General features: G+C 41.7%; 1 protein-coding gene across 5 annotated transcripts in view; it reads left to right on the forward strand.

Annotated features, from left to right (window-relative positions):
• The window catches only part of KIDINS220 (kinase D interacting substrate 220), a 118,912-nt gene that overhangs the window by 23,336 nt on the left and 74,693 nt on the right, over positions 1-20,883 (forward strand). For 3 of the 5 annotated variants that reach the window (XM_075557135.1, XM_075557138.1, XM_075557136.1), the window contains 9 exons: positions 983-1,084; positions 7,800-7,898; positions 9,366-9,563; positions 10,352-10,450; positions 13,495-13,593; positions 14,777-14,875; positions 17,266-17,443; positions 19,424-19,588; positions 20,151-20,330. In XM_075557135.1, coding sequence (XP_075413250.1) covers positions 983-1,084; positions 7,800-7,898; positions 9,366-9,563; positions 10,352-10,450; positions 13,495-13,593; positions 14,777-14,875; positions 17,266-17,443; positions 19,424-19,588; positions 20,151-20,330 — 1,219 coding nt within the window. The remainder of the gene's footprint in view (positions 1-982; positions 1,085-7,799; positions 7,899-9,365; positions 9,564-10,351; positions 10,451-13,494; positions 13,594-14,776; positions 14,876-17,265; positions 17,444-19,423; positions 19,589-20,150; positions 20,331-20,883) is intronic. The other 2 variants (XM_075557137.1, XM_075557139.1) reach the window with 1 other exon arrangement.

Raw genomic sequence — 20,883 nt, forward strand, 5'->3', positions numbered from 1 at the left:
ATTTGCATGTAAGTGGCAGGTTGTCTTTAGTAATAAACATTTACCTTCAATCATACTTTAGACTTCATAGTAGATAGGCACCGTCTACATTTTATTAAAGATAATAATTACAATATGATCTTAAAACACAGAAATGAGAAATTTTCTCAAGCTAAGTTATGTTTCAAATCTACCAATACAGAGACCGTATTTTGAGCTTCTATTGTTAGCTGTAAATAACTGTGTAGCATTTCAAAAGGAAAATCTGAAATCCTCAATTATCTAGCCTGTTTTATGTGACGCTGCAGTCTTAATCTGAACTCGAAAGGAAACATTTGTCTAAGCATTTGCCAATTTGCATAACACTTTCCTGTACATTTTGAAAAATGTTAATATGGGCATTAGTATTTGCTGAAGAGTGTGACAGACTGAATATTTAGGCTGTTTTACTCAAGTTAATGAAGGGACCCCAGAGGAAAGATTGCATTTTCCTCTCGTTATTCTACTGGCTAATGACACAGAATGTGTTGAATCTATAAAAGCAAATGTGGTCACAATATATATTTACTGGAAACTGAGTGGTCTGACTAGTTTGTGTTTTAAAGTAGAGAATAACTTTTAACGGGATTTTAAAAGCTCCCTTTGTGATCAGAAGCCTGAGAAGGCTCTATGGGAAGCACTGGGCAGCTAACCACCAGCTTGCGGGGGTTCAAACCCACAAGAGGCTCTATGGGGGAAAGAGGAGGCTGCCTGTGGCATGAGGATTGACAGCTCTGGGAGCCCCGTAGGTCACCACGAGTCGCAGGTGATGTGATGGCCATGCATTTGGTGTGGTTTGATTCTACGCTATTACTCCCTCTGACGTTCATGCTCCTCAGAAAATGCATCTGCAAACATCAGCCTAAAAGATGCTGTTTCTCTTTTCTCTTCCTCTCTTCCCTTGCCCCTCTCCTCCTTGACCCCGTGCCCCCATTCTCCCTGCCCACCCGCCTTTCTATCCCAGCAGTATAGTGTGTACCCCATCATTTGGGCAGCAGGGAGAGGCCATGCAGACATAGTGCATCTTTTACTGCAAAATGGTGCTAAAGTCAACTGCTCTGATAAGGTAGGTGTGATAACACAGCTTATGTGTCTGTGTATGTAAGAATTTTAATACGATCTTATGAAATGGCCATGTGTGTCTTAAATTTATTCATGTTAATGTACGTTATGTAGATATACATCTCACAGAGGGTACCTTTATACAGAGCCTGTATTGCTGTCTTGCTGATATTAGATTGGGTTCATCATCATGGAGATAGATAGACAGGAATCGGGGACTCCTTTATTTTCATCACATTCTTACTTCTTTTACTGTTGCGACTAGTCTTCTTACATTGATTTCTGTATGTTTTGTCTGTGTTGTTGCTATAACTGTAAATATCTTTTGTGCATAAAATCCTAAGATTGCCCTTTTCTGATATGAATGTAGGCCTTGCCTATTCTACGACCCTATTGTTCTGCTCCTCATAACCTAAGCTACGTTGTCGGCAGTCTACCAAATGGTTGTAAGTTCCTAAATGCCTCTCTTCTGAACCCTTCCTTGCCTTGGCATGTGGGGAATGCCTGTCTCTGTGTGCCTTAGACTCAGTCTGTGATCAACTCTAGGAAGCCTGGTCAGCATTTTATTCTCGTAGTTTTTGTGTCCTTAATCCTCACCTCCAATATTTAGCAAATATTTACCAAATTGTGTCATGACTTTCTGCTTTGGGGCGCTGTCCTGACTTCTCCCTGGTTGGACCCAGGCCGTCCCCCCGTCTCCCCTCCTTGTGCAGGAACCACGTAGGTTCCACAGTCGGCTTGGTGGTGTGTGCTGAAGTTCTCGAAGCCCTGTGAGCTGCGTCTTTGCAGGCTTTGTTTCCTTGCTAGTAATATCCTCCCCACTTGCTCTGCCTACCTGATGGATTTCTGTGGACTTTGCTGTCTTTTCAACTTACCTAGTCATCTTAGGTACCCATTCTACCTCCACTAGTGCACACAGCAGGTTGTATTATCCTGGTTGGGCTATATGTCTCTCTTACTACTAGAGTATAAGATGTAAGAAGGTAAGTAATGCGTCCTTTTTCCAATTTCCATTTTTGTATTGCTATTATGTCCATTAACTGCTTTGGTAGAGAATTGTTTTCTTTTCAGATGACTAATAATTTAGGTAAATAGAGGAAAATGTGTACTAACCATTTTGTTGATACTTGGAATGGTTCCAGAGCGAGGGTGTTGAGAACCTCTCATATCTTGATCTGGTTGGTAGTTCTATAGCTACATGCCTACGTGAAAAATGATCAACCTCTGCACTTCAGATTAGTGTACTGCATGCCTTCTGCTTGTTAATGTTATACCTCTTAAAAATAGTATTGCATAAAATACTGACTTAATGGGATTCTAAGGAAAATCTTACAAACATTATATTGTGTGGCATTTAAGAACATCGTGTTAGAGATGGCTTTCTAATTCCTATTGACCATCTTAGTTCAGGTTAGTGAAGTTTTATTTTATGTTTAAGATGGGTGCAGTTCAACCTTGATGCTTCTGATTTGACAGTTTAACATGTTAGTAAACCCTCTAATTTATGGCTTATAGGAAAGTATTTACGTACGAAGGGGCTTCAAAAAGTTTTGGGGGAAATGGAGTCGAGAGATAACTTGAAGCCCTCTTGTGTGCCCTGGCATTCACAGCCCTTAAGGATCAGATACTGTGCTCTCTAATCTGCTATTTTTTAGCAAGTTCAGATCATGTTTACTGTCTCCTGTGTGCATATATTCCTGCATTTAACCTAGGCGGTGCAGAGACAAAGAAAAAATCACCTTTATTAGAGAAGCAGGAGAATCGGCATAGTCTGTAAAACGCACAGGTTTAGAGTGGTCTGATTTAGGAGCTTAGGGTTGAGAGAATTTACTGTGACCGAACAGTCAATGAAGATTTGATTGAAAACACTGAGGCCTACTCTGAATTTTGAATAAAGGGTAAAACTTTAACGTTAGAAGTAAGAGATGATGTTACTGAGTTTGAAGGGTGTGTGTGTGTGTGCGTGTGTGTGTGCACGCGCACGCGCAAGTCGAGGGGGGTTAAAAAAAGAGGCAGACCCTCAGCGAGAGGATTGACATTGTGGCTTCCCAATGAGCTCAAGGCTAAGCACAGGTGTGAGCGTGGCACAGCACCAGGCAGTGAGGGTCTGCTCTGAACACGTAGCACTGCTGGAGCTGGAGCTGACTCTCCGCCACGTGACAGCAGCACAGCGAGGAGGTGGACTGCCCCAGGCACAGGAGGAAAGGAGAGCAGCAGGCAGCAGAGTCTAAATTCACACAGCATATCAGGGACTGAGTAGATCAGGGGGATGGGTGTAGAGCTATGTAGTAACAGAGAGGAGCTTTGAGAGAAAGGGCGTCCCCCATGGCAGTATCTGGAGCATCCAGAGGGAGGCAGACTGAGGAGTTCGCGTAATTGCTCTGGAACCTGAAAATCATTGAGAGATGTGAGTGGTAGTTTGACCCAAGTGGTGTTTCAGAAAAATTAGTGTTTAATATTGTGCTGTTGGATGGAGCAAAGATCAAGAGAATACATTTACTATGGCCACTCATGGGGAAGTTTCCTGGAAATTAATGTACAGGGAGGGTCAGTGAAGCCAACTTTTAGCGATAACTTTACAGTGATGCTAGTCCTTGAGTTAGAGATATCCCACTAGCTAGTGGGACCATCGAGGGGATTCGTGAAGCTTTGTGAGGGTGGGTTCGGTAGCGGTGATGGGTAGTAACAGAAGAAGCAGAGGGTTTGTGATTTTCTTCCTGACACGCAGAAAGGAAAGTGAACCGTCTCTAGAGAGGGCAGAATTTGGTGCCGTGTCAAAAATGCTAAGCGACTTTGGGAGTTCAGCATGCTGCTGGACTCTTGGGAGGAAAAGGAGAACTGAGAGAAGGATCCCAAGGGCAGGGGTTCAGGTGATTGTGACCTTGGGACATTGTAATGTTTACAGCAGAAACTGGCTTTTGAGGGCATGAGAGAAAGAAGTTTGAAGTATCATTAGATACTTTCTTGGGAAGCTTGAAGAAGAAGTCACTGATGAGTACTGAAGAGAATACCTTTAGGCAAAGTTTGCCGGATGGGATCGAGCTAACCCTTGCAGAAGAGGAAGAAGAGACTGATGTGGAGGAGGCTGTTGAAGTAAAGTTTCTAGATGAAACAATGGGAGATAGGGTCCAGAGTACATGTAAATGAATGGGAATTAGGAGGATCAGAGGCAAACACGTGAGAAAAGAAGAAAGCTGCTTAGAGTCGGCTCTGCGAGTGTCGACAGAGATGTTGTGGAGTAGAGCCGAGGCGAGGGCGGTCTTGCTGGATGTCAGGGATTCCTCTGACGATGAGCATGAACTCTCTGAGGAATGTGGTACTGTAGGGACTGGGGGAGTTGAAACCCGTGTCACGGTCTTTCACAGACCAGGAGTGTAACCAGAGCTTGGGGACTGAAACAAGGAGGCAAGGCCTGGTGGCAGCATAATGGATAAAGGAGAATTGTGTGAAACCATGGGGGACATCCAGAGAGCATTGCCTGATACAGTGTGCAGGATGATCCTCTCGGGTTGGAAGGGACTCAAGCTAGGACTGTGGCGCCCAGCGGCCTCCTTAAAGGAGTCCGTCTTAGTAAGACATAACCTACCTGTGCCTCAAAGGAGGACAGACACACTGTAGATTAGACATACAGGGGAATCTGATTCAGAAATAAGGAGAAAATCAAATCTGCTGCATGCCACAGCAGGGATGAACTGTGGATAAAGCACTCTGCTGACTGAGATGAGCCAATCACAAAAGGACAAATGCTCTCTGGTTTCACTAAGGCTTAGTGAGTACATGGTGGACTGCAAACTGCAAGGTCAGCAGTTTGAAACCAGCAGCTATTCCGCAGGAGAAAGATGATGTTTTCTGTACAACAAAGAGTTATAGTTTCTGAAACCCCCAGGGGCATTTCTACCCTGTCCTTTCGAGTCACTATGAATTGGAAATGACTCAATGGCAGTGAGTTTGGAATTTTTGGAGAATAAGTAAAGGTATAGAGATTAACGTTTAAGAATGACTTGAAGCACTTGCTGATGAAGGTCAAGGATTGCAGCCTTTAGTGTGGAGTATAACCCAATAGGTAACAGCATGAAGAAAGGATTTTGTCTTGCTCCTGCCCTTAATTGATGTTCAGAGAAGCAGCGGTGAAAAGAGATCAAAGGATGCATTGCACTTGGTAAATTTTCACCAGACCTCTTCAGGGTATTGAAAAGCAAGGATGTTACTTTGAGGCCTAGGGTGCCTGACCCAAGCCATGGTATTGTAATTGCCTCGTATGCATGTGAAAAGTGGACACTGCATAAAGAAGATCAAAGAAGAATTGATGCACTTGAGTTGTGGTGCTGGCCTGCCGCTAAAAGGACATGGCAATCTGTCTTGGAAGAAGTAAGGCCACAGTGCTCCTTAGAGGCGAGGGTGGGGAGACATGTGGTCGGAGCGACTGGTCCCTGGAGCAGGACATCATGTTCAGTAGAGGAGAGGGACAGAGAAGGAGATAGGTTGACGCTGTGGCTGCCACGATGGGCTGAGGCGTAGGAACAAGTGTGAGGATGGCACAGGACCGGGCAGTGTGTTTTTGTTCTGTTGTACATAGGGCCGTTAGGGATAAGAACTGACCAATGACACCTAATGACAACACTGGTTATTAGAATAAGGGGAACAAGTATGTGTATGTGTGTCAGTTTTTAGGTAGTATAGGGATTTTGTGTATGGAGATGGAAAATTTGGCAATAGATTTTGGTGAAGGTTGATAACACGATTGTTACACTTAATGTTATGGAATTTCATACATAAAAAGTGTTGAATTAGAAGATTTTGTGCTCTTTATATTTCTCACTACAATAATTACAAAGAGAGAAGAAGAGAAGCTGAAATGGAATGTATGGAGATAGGTGCCTTAAACATGAGCTAGCCAAAATGAACTGGGATTTCCTGTTTCAAATCCAACAGTCATGATCTATGTCAAGCAGGAACAACAAAGGAAAGACGAATGACCTTATATTCATTGTTAAAAAGAACATTTCAAGATAAATCCTGAAGTACAACACGATCTGATAGTTTACTGTTTGAATGCTTACAAGGAAGTTTAGTTAATGTAACTGTGATTGAAATTTGCACATTCCCCTTGAATGTCAAAGATGGAGACATTGACTATTTTTATGACATACTGCAGTGAGAAATTAATGAAACATACACTCAAGATGTATTGATAAGTATTGGTGTGTGGGATATGAAAGTTGGAACACATGGCTTTTGTAATAGAAGTGATGTCAGCTAATGTGATTAAAGTTCTTCTTTAACAGCTCCTCAACAGAAATACCTTATTTTTTTCTCTCACAACATAATTGACAACTATGCACACAGATCTTGAGGAATGACACAGAAATCAAATGGACTATTGAGCATGGAGCAGCTCAGTGTCCTTAGAGGAGACACAGCCAGGGCCTGACAGCTGAACAGGCTGTCAATTGTTCGTGGGCAAGTTCAAGTTGGAGCTGGAGAAAATCAAAGCAAATTCATCAAGCCATAGGGCCATCTGGTCTTGTCTTCCATCCGTCCTGCTAGTGGGTGGATGCTATCTCAAGAACAGACTTGACACAGGACGCTCGAAGGATCAAAGACCATCAGAATTGTAGGATGATATCAGAGACATCAGATATGAAGAAACCAGAAGGTCATTAAAAAGAGGAATGATGTGGGACTGGGGAAAGAATATAAATTATAACGAAATACTGTCCAGTTTTTTAAGAAGAGAAAAAAATCAACTGTATAAGAAGAGTGAAAAAGGAAAAGCAAGCCAACAGATGGAGGCGGCTCTGAAATAGCTAAAGTGATGGGAGGAAAGGATGCAGGGCAGACCGAGAAGATAGAGTATTATGATGAAATGTGCAAAGACCTCGATTTAGAAAGCCTAAAGGTTAAACATGTGCTCAACATTTCTTAAACGGAAAGGATCGAAGAGACATTTTTAAGCCTCTTGTTGCAGTACTGAAGTATTGTACAGGTAAAATATTGAATGATGTAGGACATTAATTAAATGTGCATTTCAACTTGAGATATCTCATGTAACATCACTGAACATTCCTATGTTTATTGCTTGTCAGATTCCTCAAAGGCATAGCACTCCTTTCTTTGAACTCACGTTTCTGTGAAAGGCATTTGAGTCAATGTCTAGGCTGAAGCTGACTTTATGCCGTCAAGCGTAGGAGCTGATTTGGTGTGGTCTGAGAAGCCAGCCTTGCTCGGTTTGTGGATCTCAATCCACCTGTTAGTAGTGTTTCCAGTTTGAGCCTCTAAATTAAGCATTCAAGACCTTGCTTTTCTTTCTCTCAGTGGAAATGTGAAAAAATTGTGGTAAGGATTGAATACACTAACCCATGTAAGGTGCTCACAGCTGTGTCCAGCACTTGGTGGTTCCTGTTGAAGTTTAGAGTCGGAGTATACACTTTAATTCTGTTCTGTAGGCCATGGGCAGTAATGAGAACTTAACTGAAAATTAGGAGTTTCACAGCTTTATAAAGGAGAAATTATCATGCATTTAAAAAGTTACCTAGAGTTGAATAAACGACATTCATGTGGTGGTTAGACACAGAAATTAAATGGTAAAATGTTTTTCTAAGGACAAAACTATAATTGGTGTAAACAAGCATCTGTGGCTCCTCAGAGAGATTTCTTTTAGAATCCTGTGTAGACTGTGCGTCTGATCATGGTCTCTGCTTCTCACGTGTTATGTGCAGTACGGCACCACCCCTTTGGTGTGGGCGGCACGCAAGGGTCACCTGGAATGCGTCAAGCACCTGCTGGCCATGGGGGCTGATGTGGATCAGGAGGGAGCCGTGAGTATCTTTCACATGAGAACCCTTTGTAGTAAGAATGAGGCTTGGGTTTTATGAGAAATATTTTTCTTTAGTATATGCATGTAAACATTTCCCTCTAGTTCTTAAATGATGTTTAGAACAGTGAGGCTTGCCTCTACTATCCTGATAACTAGGTTTCATTATCAATGTTCTACATTACAAATACATGCTTTAGTGAATTCATTGCTTGTGACTAATTCTACTGTGTTATATTAGTATAAATTGAATACTTTTCCAATTGATTGAACAGCTCTTAATGTTTAAAAAGTTATGCTGTATAAAAATACCTTTCTTTTGCGATCTATTGAAAGTCAGCCCTCGACACAAGGGTTTGTATAAAAAAAACAAAAAAAAACAACCAAAAAAACCCTTTCTTTAAAATGGAATTATAACTTAAAAATAGATTTAGACTTATTTTCCCTCTTTGATAAACTGATCAAAACCAGAATCAACTGTTAAAATCTAGGAAGTTTCAAAATTGGTTTAGACATGCTGCAGACTAGGTGGGTCTTCGTTGTGTGCCCACAAAGCTGTGAGTTGGGCTGCAAACCACAAGGTCAGCAGTTTGAAACTGCCACCTGCTCTTTGAGACAAATAGGAGTCTCTCTACCCCTGTAAGGAGTTACAGTCTCAGAAACACACCCGGGACCGTTCCACTCCGTCCTGTGGGGTCACGCTGGGTGGGAGTTGACTCGATGGCAGTGAGTTTGCGTTGTTTAACTTTGTAACCAGCTCTGTGCCCTTTGTGCCGGGGAGACCATGGGTGGCTGGGCTCTGTGATGGCTGCCTGAGCACTGACTTGTTGAGCAGCCTGAAAAGACTAGTCTATGGTCCTGAATTTGTGTGGGGAGCTGATCTCAGACCGAAATATTTCCAAATGCAAATTGTTAGCTCAAAATGGATAAAAAAAATCAAGGTAGGCATTTTTAAAGAGAGTCACTTAAAATAAGACATTTGGAAAACTGGATCATTGTGAAAGATACAAGAGTATGTTAACAGTTTTCTTGAAACAGCTTAGAATTATTTGTTTGCTTCTTGTTTTATTTCAGTTTTTCTTACAGATTTTTATTTAAAAATACTTAGATTGAAGTCAGCGTCTACTTTGGGACTGTTTTATTTAGAGTACGTTGTTTAATTTTGGGTCATCCTGTCAACTATGAATTATATACTTCAGTGGAAAGGGCTTCACTCCGTGTACATGAGCCCCTTTCGGACTGTCATTCAAAGACTGGAAAGCCCTCGGAACCTTGATGGCTCCAGAGAAAGAATGCATCTTCAGAATGAAACGTTGCCCTTTTTGTATGCACCTGATTATTTCGTATTGCTGTGTTCTTGGATTAAGGATCACCAATTTGAAAATAACAGTTTTAGGATTTTGGCATGTTAAATCATGTTTTTTCAGAATAAACTAATTTTGGGTGGGACTTTTTGGGTACATTTTTCTAGAATTCAATGACTGCACTTATTGTAGCAGTGAAAGGAGGCTACACGCAATCAGTAAAAGAGATTTTGAAGAGGAATCCGAATGTAAATTTAACAGATAAGGATGGAAATACAGCTCTGATGATTGCGTCGAAGGAAGGCCATACAGAGATCGTACAGGATCTGCTTGACGCCGGCACGTATGTGAACATTCCGGACAGGGTAGGCCAGCGCTTTGAAATCTGTCCTCTAATGGGAAGTTGATGGGAAAGTCCTTGAACTTCTTGCTGCCTTTTAAGATTCTTCATGCGGGCCATGTCGGGGTGGGGTGGGATTGTTTTTGTTTTTTTAATTTTAAGGTGATGTTTTAAATGAAGGGCTATGCACTGGGCTTTCACTGACTGCTTTTCTGAACTAAGCTTTAGCCTCGATCTTTAGGTAAAACCTGTTAAACGCTGTAGGCCGCAACACGGAAGCCTTCTCTGATGAATTAGTGGTGGGACGGGTTCCATTGACTCTGAATCGAACCTGAACTTCAGCATGGAAAGTGGAACTCTGTCCCTGACCCATCGCTGCTCCTAGCTCCTGCCTCACTCCTCACTCTCAGAATCCACAGTGTTCTTTGTAGAGCATCCTGGGAGATTTTTATTGCCTGATTTCTGACTATTCATCTTGTGTCCTGGCCGCCATAGGAGTGATTGGTTTGACACATTTGCAGTGGGGAGTTGCGTTCAAAGACCATGCTTACTCTGGGCAACTTGTCACTCAGCTTTTTTTTTTTTTGCCATCGAGTTTCAGAGTCCTCAATTTGAAGTATACCGTCCTCTGCCCCTTATTTTGAGGGTTATTAATATCAATTATTAACATGCATTTTTCCCTCTCATTTTGAAATAGTAAATTTTTAAGTGATTTTCAGGATAAAGATTAGTGATTAACTTTTTAATTTAAAAGTGCTTATTTTTCTCATCATTCAGCTTGTTTTAAGTCTGTGGTTTTGGGTTTGTTCTTAGAGTGGAGATACTGTGTTGATTGGTGCTGTCAGAGGGGGCCATGTTGAAATTGTTCGAGCACTTCTACAAAAATACGCTGATATAGACATTCGAGGACAGGTACGTTTGACTACCAGCCCAGCTGTTATTTTAGGGGCTAATAAGTTGTTCATGGTAACTACTCATCATGTCATTTTACAGACCTTACTGTGGAGATAAACTTCATTTAATTGATGCTATATTACCATTATATTTCTCTGCTATTGTTTGGATATTCTGTAATAATGTCAAGTTAGAATTAGGTAGCTATTAACCATGTGAATTTTAGGGAGACTCCTTCCCAAGTGATGTATTTGTCTAAGAGTATTAGATTTTTAAAAAGAAATCTATGCTTGATAGCCCATTTTTGTTGTTATTGTTGCACAATCTATATTTCTGCTCATGTTTCCATGTATTTAACCCCAATTCTCTTGTGTGTAGATCAAACCAGTGTATGCTTTTGCAACATGCTATGGAGACAATAACAAAGGACTACTGCCTTTAAGAAATACATATTTTAACCGGAAGGGTGGAGGGAAGGTGGGGTAGAAATGGGATCTACATATAACCTCCTCCCTGGGGGATGGACAACAGAAAATTGGGTGAAGGGAGACGTCGGACAGTGTAAGACATGACAAAATAATAATGATTTATAAATTATCAAGGGTTCATGAGGGGGTTGGCGGGAAGGGAGAGGAAAAAATGAGTAGCTGATAATAAGGGCTCAAGTAGAAAAAATATGTTTTAAGATTGATGAGGGCAACAAATGTACAAATGTGACACAATGTATGTATATGTGGCTTGTGATAAGAGTTGTACGAGCCCCCAATAAAATGATTTTTTTTTAAAAAGAAGACATATTCAGGGTGCGATGTAGTACCGATGAAGAACACAACTTTCCCCCAGATCCTGGATGCTTCCAACCCCCAACTACCATGATCCAAATTCTACCTTGCAGGACTGGAGAGGGCAGAGGTTGTACACTGGTGCATATGGGAGCTGGAGGCACAGGGAATCCAGGGTGGACGATACCTTCAGGACCAGGGGTGTGAGGGGCGAGGCTGGGAGAGTAGAGAGTGAGTGGTTTGGAAAGGGGAAACTGATTACAAGGATCCACATGTGACCTCCTCCCTGGGAGATGGATGGCAGAGAAGGGGGGGAAGGGAGACTCCGGATAGGGCAAGATGTGACAAAATAACAATGTATAAATTACCAAGGGCTTGGGGGGAGTGGGGAGGGAGGGGAAAAAAAAGAGGACCTGATGCAAAGGGCTTACGTGGAGAGCAAATGCTTTGAGAGTGATTAGGGCAAAGAATGTACGGATGTGCTTTATACAATTGATGTATGTATATGTGTGGATTGTGATAAGAGTTGTATGAGCCCCTAATAAAATGTAAAAAAGATTTAATATCCTGGAAACCCTAAAAAAAAAAAAGAAGACATATTTTAGAGTGGAAAGTTGTGATTACTTTTACCATTTATACCCGAGTATAAGTCAAGGCACCTAATTTTACTACAAAACATGGGCTTTTCAGCATAAAAATTCTGAAAAAACTCGGCTGATACTTGAGTATACAGGTGTGTGTGTATATATATACATACACATGCACACCTATTTATGATACATAATAATATGGCTATGCATGTGAAGAAAAGAGTAAAGCCACGAAGTGGAAAACAGTAGATTCCATCATGAAAGCTTTGGTTGTAAGTCTTGAGATGAGGAAAAGGATATTCAAGAAGACTCGAGAGAAAATATTTGAGCTAAGTTTGAAAGACGGGTTGGATTTAGATAAAGAAGAGGAGTTGGCTATTTCAGGCAAGGCTAGTAGAATAATAAAATTAAAATGTCAAGCAAATAGGAATTTGAAAGGCTGTGCTCTGTAGGTGTTGACCAGTTAGGTTGGCATTGGAGCGGAAGAGGAGGTTGGAAACTGGAAAGAGAATGGAAATGGACCGGGCATTCGGATCAGAGGAGGAGTCTGAGTGCCGTGTCGCGTGGGGAACTAGTTTACATTTGCGAAAAGGAATTCCACTGGGAACATTTTGATATGGGAATCAGTGTTGGAGCCACAGAAAGCCATGCACTGTTTAATTGGGTTAAAATCACGTTTTCACTGAAAGATGGTTTCTAGACTCAAGAGTTTTAGCTCGCTCTTTTGTCTGACAGCCCTGTTCTCTTCAATGTTTTTCTTTCCCTTTCAGCTCTGCTGTGAAGGTCCTGGGGCTCTGTTCTTGGTTTTTGAGCTTGATGGGAATTTAAATGATCCGATCAAGACCAAGTATATAATTGTGGGGAGGATGAATGTTAGAACACTAAAATTATGACAATTATGATGCAGTATGGTTGGGAAATACATTCTCTTGGTATCTTTTGAAAAAAACAACAACAACAAAAAAACAAATCCTCAAAACCAGACAAGTATAGTACAATTGAAAAGCCCAGGTAAGGATATTTAGGTAACGTGTCCAAAATGACAAAGCTTACACTTCAGTGACTTCTAACCCAGTGTACTTTCCCAAAATCGACTTGCATTACAGAAAGCGTATTTTACTCACCTTTGTAAAGCTGCTGATTTTTAAAGCCAAGTAATATGGAAGTTTTCTGAGACTTCTTTCATAATAAATTACCAAAGTAAGTCCAAGATAGAATAAGAGCTAATATTATCTCCCACTACGTTACCTAACTGTAGGACAGATTGGTGATCGTCATCATGTTTTACAAATAGTACTTTGCAGTATCCTGTCTCATATGAAGTGTTTGCTGATAGGTGTCGGCGTTACTTAGTGCGGCTCTAGCAGAAATATCACAAGGGGGATGCTTTATAAGACGTAAATCTGCTTTTGCGCAGTTTTGGAGCCTGGAAGTCTGAATTCAGAGGATCAGTTGTGGAGAAAGGTGTTTTCTCTCTGTGGGCTCTAAGGGAAGGTCCTTGACTTTCTGTGACATAGTGTCTGTCTGGTCTCATCTGTTTCTTTTCTTCTTAATCTGTTCTTTGTGTCTCTGGCAAGATTAATGAGACTAATATGGTCAAATTGACGAAACGCATTAGCAAGTGGAGTTAGGATTGACAACATGGTTTTTGGGACACAACTCAAGCCGTAACATGTTTTTTATTTTTTAGGACAATAAAACGGCTTTGTATTGGGCTGTTGAGAAAGGAAATGCAACAATGGTGAGAGATATCTTACAGTGCAACCCTGACACGGAGATCTGCACAAAGGTATACAGAACCCGTCCACACTGAGCTCTGTCGATGCGGGAATAGTACTGCTTGGTTTTCATCCATGTTTGGTGTGAGAAAGACACTGGCCGCAGGTTTTATTAATTAGCTGTGAGTCAGGCAACACACTTTAAAAGAATCGTGTGTTCACAGTAAAGTACAGTGTCTCATCTGTTACTTCAATTAAACCCACTTGGAAGGTACAGTATATACAAGCTCTTCAGTATAACTGTCAGCAGACACGTTCCAACGTGCCCATATGCTTCTGTGGCGTGTGGCCCAGAACACACGCTGCCTTCTAGGAGACCTCTGCGAGCGGCCGGTTCTTCTGTGTGTGCCATCTGCGTGTCCGTTCGCGTGTTGCACATTGGGGTCTGACTTGAAAGGCATGGCAGACATGCTTACTGAATGGAGAAAAATTGTGAACTTGCCCTTAGGCCATCCCGTTTCCTCTGCTAGAGATCCGCACCAGCGTATTTCTAATCCAGTGACCGTAGCTTCAGTACGGAGGGCAGGGAATTTCCTGGGAAACCCTGTGGCTTGCAGGTGGTTCTTCAAACTCTTTTTTTTTTTAACATTCCTCCTTTGGACACTGAACTACTGTGGCGGTCTGTTGCTTCTGATCACGCTCTGATCCTTTCCTAATTCAGCGCTGAACTGTGAGTTCACTTCACTTCCCTAAACCTGGGTGTGAAAGCAACAATACCGCTGAAGTTGGCTAAAGGCATATTGTTTGTTTCCAATGGTTTCTTCATTGTATGTAAGTCACAGTATTAAAGTGATACTGGTATAGATTTCTAAATACATTTAGACACTGGTTTGCTTTGACATTCACAGGCTGAACTCTGTGGTTGGCCAGTGGGGAGATAGTGAGAATGAGAAGCAATCCCAGAAATCCGTGGAGCTGGGGCCGGGGCATAAGGATCAGGTTGTAAGGAAACTGTTAGCTGGCTTGATTTGGCACATCTTCTTCTTGGTTGAGCACTATAAAATCAGTTTGATACAAATGGTTGGTCTTAAAAGGAAAAGCACTTTTTGTGTGTGTTTAAAGTATCATTTTTAAAGAACATTTGAAATGTGGACTATTTAACAGAGTAAGATATTCAAATACTTGCATGTATATATGACTTTAAGTTTTTAGAAATAAAGTGATTAATCTCACAAACGTTTCCTTTGCCCATAGGATGGCGAGACCCCGCTTATAAAGGCCACCAAGATGAGAAACATTGAGGTGGTGGAACTGCTGCTGGACAAGGGGGCGAAGGTGTCTGCTGTGGACAAGGCGAGCTCTCTCTCTCTCTCTCTCTGGGCGCTGGCTGGCCCTATTTCGACAGGATTGTTTTGTTTTTGTTTTGTGAGCCGGCAGATTTTGTGTTGGGGGATATCTGTGTGGGATCTTGATGCTGCGGTATCTTGGTGTCTTGGTGTCATTTTGCTGAGCACTGGATAGGCAAGTGTGTTGCATTGTCTTGTTGTGACCATGCACTACAGGGCATACAGTCCGTCACCCATTTCTCCACTCCTTATTGTGCCACCAGCCGTCACCCTCTCTCTGCGTCACACCTCTCCTGTTGACACGCCCTCACTGCCCACTCACCCTCTCAGTGCTGTTGTCCGTTTGATCCCACAGAGACAGGCCTTTAAAGAACATAAGTCCGGGGCAGACAGACTTTTTTACTAGGTAAGCAGAAAGATTGTTGGGGTTTCAGAAGCCACCAGGGGTATATTTTGAATTTCGTTTTTAAGATGATCTCAGGCAGTCGTTTCAGGGGTTCATCCAACTTTCATGGCCCCAGAAAGTGTAGACTCTAAGAATTCGAAGTGTTCTTCTGTAGTTTCCTTCTTTTGTTCAGAATTCTTATATGGAAACTGGTCAGATTTTTCAGTATTGTTAATGGACACCAGATTGTTCTTATGATCCATGGCAAAGGGAGCAGTTGTCCATGGAGACAATTAGCCCCGCTTCACATACCTCCTCCTCCTTCCTCTGCTGTTCCTGGGGAATCGAGATCCACTGTGTGTCACAGACGGCTGCTTGCAAACGTGTAAGGCCCCAGCCACTGCGCCTCCCATTCCGAGGGAGAGCAGAGGCACTGAGCACATTGCTGAGCGAATTACTGGGACAACTCAAGGCCTTCAACTCCTGGCTCTAAACGTCCAGACCAAGCAACCAATCACATGAGGCTTTTGGTTGTAGAGAAGCTGCTTGCAGGCAGTCGTTAATGCAGTGGGCTGATAACCACAAGGTCTGACGTTCGGAGCCACCAGCAGATCTGTGGGAGAAAGATGAAGCTTTCTACTCCCATAAGTAATTGTTTCAGAAACCCCCGGGGCCAGCCCCACTCTGTTCAGTAGGTTCCCTGTGAGTCAGAATTGACTCACCAAAAGTGAGGGTTTGGAGCAACTCTTCTCTCTTTTTTTTGCCATTGTTGTAAATACATGTGACACACGGCTTTAGCCAACTCAACATTTATAGACTGTACGTACACAGCTCAACAGAACATTACACAAGCCTTTATTCTCTCTCACCATGTCGAATTGTCGTTTCCTGTTTTCCTAACATTTCCCTACTCCATTGTGAAGAACTTGCATGCAGAATGCAGAAAATGTCTGAACTGAGTGGATTTTACAATGGAATCAGTCTAGCAGTGGGATCCGAGAACATAGAGAACAAGAATGCAAGGCGGGTAAAAAGAGCTGGATCCCTGTGTGGAGGAGCCGTGTGATTCTGGTTGGGGTGAGCATCAGGCTGCTGCAGAGGATGGCCTTGGGGTAGCTGGTGAAGCCAGCAGATTAAGAGGGAAGGGCCCATGGAGATGGCTGGAGGTTCTATAAAGGGATAGGATGGATTGATGCCGAGCAGCATGAGTGATAAGGGAGATGAGAGTAGCAGAGGTGAGACTGTAGTCAGAGAAGGTGAGCTACGACATGCACGACTCAGAACAGAAGGTGGACTAATGAAGCTGCCCCAGTGAGCTCGAGCCTAGGGCCGTTGTGAGGATGGCTCCGGCCTGGGCAGCATCTCATTGTGCAGGCACAGGCTTGCTGTGGGTTCACACTGATGCTGACATCCTATAACCATGACAACAGCCACACCATAATGGTGGACGATTGACACGGGTCAGAGAAACTGATGAGCTGACTAATGCTACATGGGGTAGCAGAATTGATTTTGAAGCTCGCTAGACAAATAGAGTAGAAAACTGAAATGGAATACACGTTTGCTGAGGAAGGCAGTTTATGTTCTTGGACATAAATGTGTGGATGATAGACCGGTATGCCGGGAATTGTCTTTGGCTTCCGTGAGCAGGCCGAGAGAGAGAAAAGCAACTTCGTCCAGAAGAATTTGGGGAGAAAGCAAAGCAAGGAGTGAAGAGAAAGAAATTGTGGAGAAAGATAGCAATAAAAAATTAACGTCTGTGAATGAGAGGGGCTTCAAAAAGTTTGTGGGAAATCTAGAATAAAAACACAATGGAAAATTTCACAAACCTTTTTTAAGTTTCCTTGTATGCTCTATTGAAATTATGTGTATATAACATTATATATACACACTCCTAAAATATGTAAAGCTCAGATTTTCTATTTTACAGAAGCACAAACCTTGTTGCTATACATAAAATACACCAATATATAAACATACACATGTTCTTGTTTTCTCCCATTCTTTTACAGAAAGGAGATACCCCCTTGCATATTGCTATCCGTGGAAGGAGTCGGAAACTGGCTGAACTGCTTTTAAGAAATCCCAAGGATGGACGATTACTTTATAGGCCCAACAAAGCTGGCGAGACCCCTTACAACATTGACTGCAGCCACCAGAAAAGCATTTTAACTCAAATATTTGGAGCCAGTAAGTATTAGACCTTGTTTCTGTCTGAACTTTTTTTTAAAATCAATCTTCTATTTAAAAAGACGAAAATAAGTATGAAAGGCTAGCATCACTTTTGTAATTGTCACTGACCAGGAGTTTACATAAGCAGAAGTTGAGAAAGTTTTCATTTTCCTGTGGAAAACTACTACTCCCTGTTTCGAATTCTCCTGTATTATAACTCTGACTCTAGCCTTCTAAGTTAAATATGCTCTGAGTCGTCAGCTTTTAAGACCTCTGCAGAACCTGCTTTTCCAAAAGCCTCTTGCCAGCATGAGCTCTGTTGTATCTTGCTGTCAGTGCAGCGCTCGTCTCTGAGGGGCTTCTGTTCTGCCCCCACCTGGAATACCTCTACTCTCTCTCCCGGGTACAGCCATAGCCGTTTTTTCAAGGTGTGTCTTATTGAAATTTTAACTAATCTTCTCACTTCATTTGAATGCCTAAGTACTTTGTTTACAGTGCCTGTTTTTTAATACTTGCTATGTTGTATTTCTTTTTAAATTTCTTCCTTTCAAAAAAAAAAAAAAAAGAGGACCTGATGCAAAGGGTTTAAGTGGAGAGCAAATGCTTTGAAAACGATGAGGGCAGTGAATGTGCAGATGTGCTTTACCCAATTGATGAATGTATGGATTGTGATAAGAGTTGTATGAGCCCCTAATAAAATGTTTAAAACTTTTTCCTCCTTTCAGAGGCTAATTCTTTGGGTCACTAGCTGTGTCCCCTCTTGGTGTCCCGGGTAACCTCTGGCACGATGTCTTAAGCACTAAAGCACTTTCTCATGGAAAGAATAGCCATGAGAAGGTAATCGTCCATGTGGGGGACGTGGAAATAAAGAACAACTCTCCAGTAGGATTTAAAAGGGGTTTTGTTAGTTCCAGAAACCAGGAGGAGATGGTACATTCCTGCTACCTTCAGGTTTACCTTCTTACTTAGATCTTATTGTAGATGTGGTTCTCTTGTGTTCATATGATGAGTTTTTGCATTTTAAAATATTTTAGTTGTATACTCATTAAATTCAAAGAAAGAAGATATAGGTATAAAAGAAAGTACAAATTCTCTGTTGGCTGTCTTAATTCTCTTAATTTGTAATTGTTTGGAGGATCTGCCAGACTTCTCTTGCCTGTTATGAAATATTTTTTTTGGTCATAGTGAGTATTCCATTTTAATTTTTACACTTGTTAGGTGTATTCAGCCCTCTAGACTTTGTTTGCTTTCTTGCGACAACTAGGGGTTTGGTGACTCTCTTTAGACATCTGTCCATTCACTCTGACGCGTAGGATGCAGTCCCAGGAATAGAATTGCTAACTGAGCAGATGCCCACACTTTGGTCAGACTTTCTAAAAAGTGTGCAAGCATGTCTCTCCGTTTGTCTGTATATTGTAGTGCAATCCTTCCCCAACAGCCTTGCACCTTCTTGGTATTTTTCGTCTAACTTTTGCTAATGAGATAAATAAGAACAAAATCCCACTGTTATTTGCATTTAAAAATTTAGTGACAGTTTGAGATCTTTTAATACTACACATACTACATAGGCTATTTGTATTTGTCATTTTTCACTTTATCGTTTTGCCCACTATTTTTCTTGAGTTTTTCATATTAAAAATACACTTTACGCATTTTTATATGCTACAGATAGCGATCATGGGCCCAGCCAATGTGTCACACCCTCTCCCTTTCCCAAACTTATTCTTTGTTTATGATGATGGCTTTTAATTCCTCATCCTAAAACTATACATTTCTGTAGCTTATTTTGTCTTTCCCTGTAGTTTAGGTTTTAGTATTCGCTTACGGAAAAAAGACATGGCACGCAAAGATTTTAGAAGTGTTTTTTTTCCTCTGAATATTCTGGATATTTTAAAATAGACATTTTTTTCTCCAAGTAAATATTGCTAAGTCAGTATTGGCAAGCCTTTGTAGAAGCATGGCACTTGTGGACGGAAAGTGTGGTGTCTTTACTTGCAGGACACTTGTCCCCGACGGAAACAGATGGCGACATGCTCGGCTATGATTTGTACAGCAGTGCGCTGGCAGATATTCTCAGTGAGCCCACCATGCAGCCCCCCATCTGTGTGGGCTTATATGCACAGTGGGGAAGTGGCAAGTCCTTCTTACTCAAGAAACTGGAAGGTACAGTGTATGTTTGTAGAAAGTCTGTGTGTGTGGGCGTATCAAGGCTTTCTCTCTCTTTTTAAAAGAAGTAATGAGAAACAGTTTAGGTATGTGTCTGTGTATGGTGTTTACTAAAATGAATTTCTTAGGGTATTGCTTCCCTCTAATCTTCGACGTGGTTGTTTTGAGTTCTCTTTCTAAAACAGGGGTCCATTTATGACATTTTCTCCTTTAAAAACACTTTAATAGCAGGTTTTCTTTACATGCTGCTTATAATCATGATGTCAGGTCTCCCACAGACTCATTAATTTGTGTGGTCCCATCTTCCAACACCATCTCTTGTCTGCCCTGTAGCCACAGGGGCGAGTCTGGTACAAAAGATAGATTCTGACAAAACCTTGACCAGTGGAAAAGGGGTGGTGGGTGGGGTAAGGGTAAGGGGGGGTGTGGTGTGTGGGTGTGTGTGTGTGTAATGTGGACAAGCAGTGTCGGTCCCGCGAGGGCAGATGGGAGTTGACAGTTGTCTTTCTCACAGTGCAGATAGGATTTTCACGCCTCTGATGACCAACCTCTCTTTCAGATGAAATGAAGACATTCGCAGGACAGCAGATTGAGCCTCTCTTTCAGTTCTCGTGGCTGATCGTGTTTCTCACGCTTTTGCTATGTGGAGGGTGCGGCTTACTGTTCGCTTTCACTGTGGACCCGAATCTTGGAATAGCAGTGTCATTGAGCCTCTTGGCTGTTTTATATATATTCTTTCGTAAGTCTTTGCTTTTTTAATCTTTTTCAAAAATTGTCAAATCTCATTGTTTCACTTAAAATATTACCTATATTTGTCTCTTAAAACTGGAGACTTTTGTAGCTGGGTAGGAAAGTTGGTCTTATTTGGTGTATTTTAAATTGGCCCAAAGGTACATTGTCCACAATGAGTACACTAGCTATGTGCATTTAAGCAGACATCTTTAATTTTTAATACACTTCTGTTCATTTTCTAACTGATTGTTTGCATTGAAATCTTTTCTGAAAGTTGCTATTCACAGCCATTACTATTATACCCGTAGCTTAAGTTAGGAACTAACTAAGCATTTTGATCATGACTTTTTAATTCAAAAGTAAAGTGGAAAACAAAATATAACTTCTGTTCTTAGGGTGCCCTCCTTTGCAAGAAATTCAGTAGATTTACTGCCTGGGGTATTGGAGTAGGTCATAACTTCAACAGGTGCAAGTGGTGATAAATCAGACTCTGACTTACCTAATGAGTTTCTGTTTAAGATGCTATCCTTCTGATTGTGTTTCTGTCTTGAGATGAAGTA

The sequence above is a fragment of the Tenrec ecaudatus genome, chromosome 8 (genome assembly GCF_050624435.1).
Source record: "Tenrec ecaudatus isolate mTenEca1 chromosome 8, mTenEca1.hap1, whole genome shotgun sequence".
Taxonomy (NCBI): domain Eukaryota; kingdom Metazoa; phylum Chordata; class Mammalia; order Afrosoricida; family Tenrecidae; genus Tenrec; species Tenrec ecaudatus.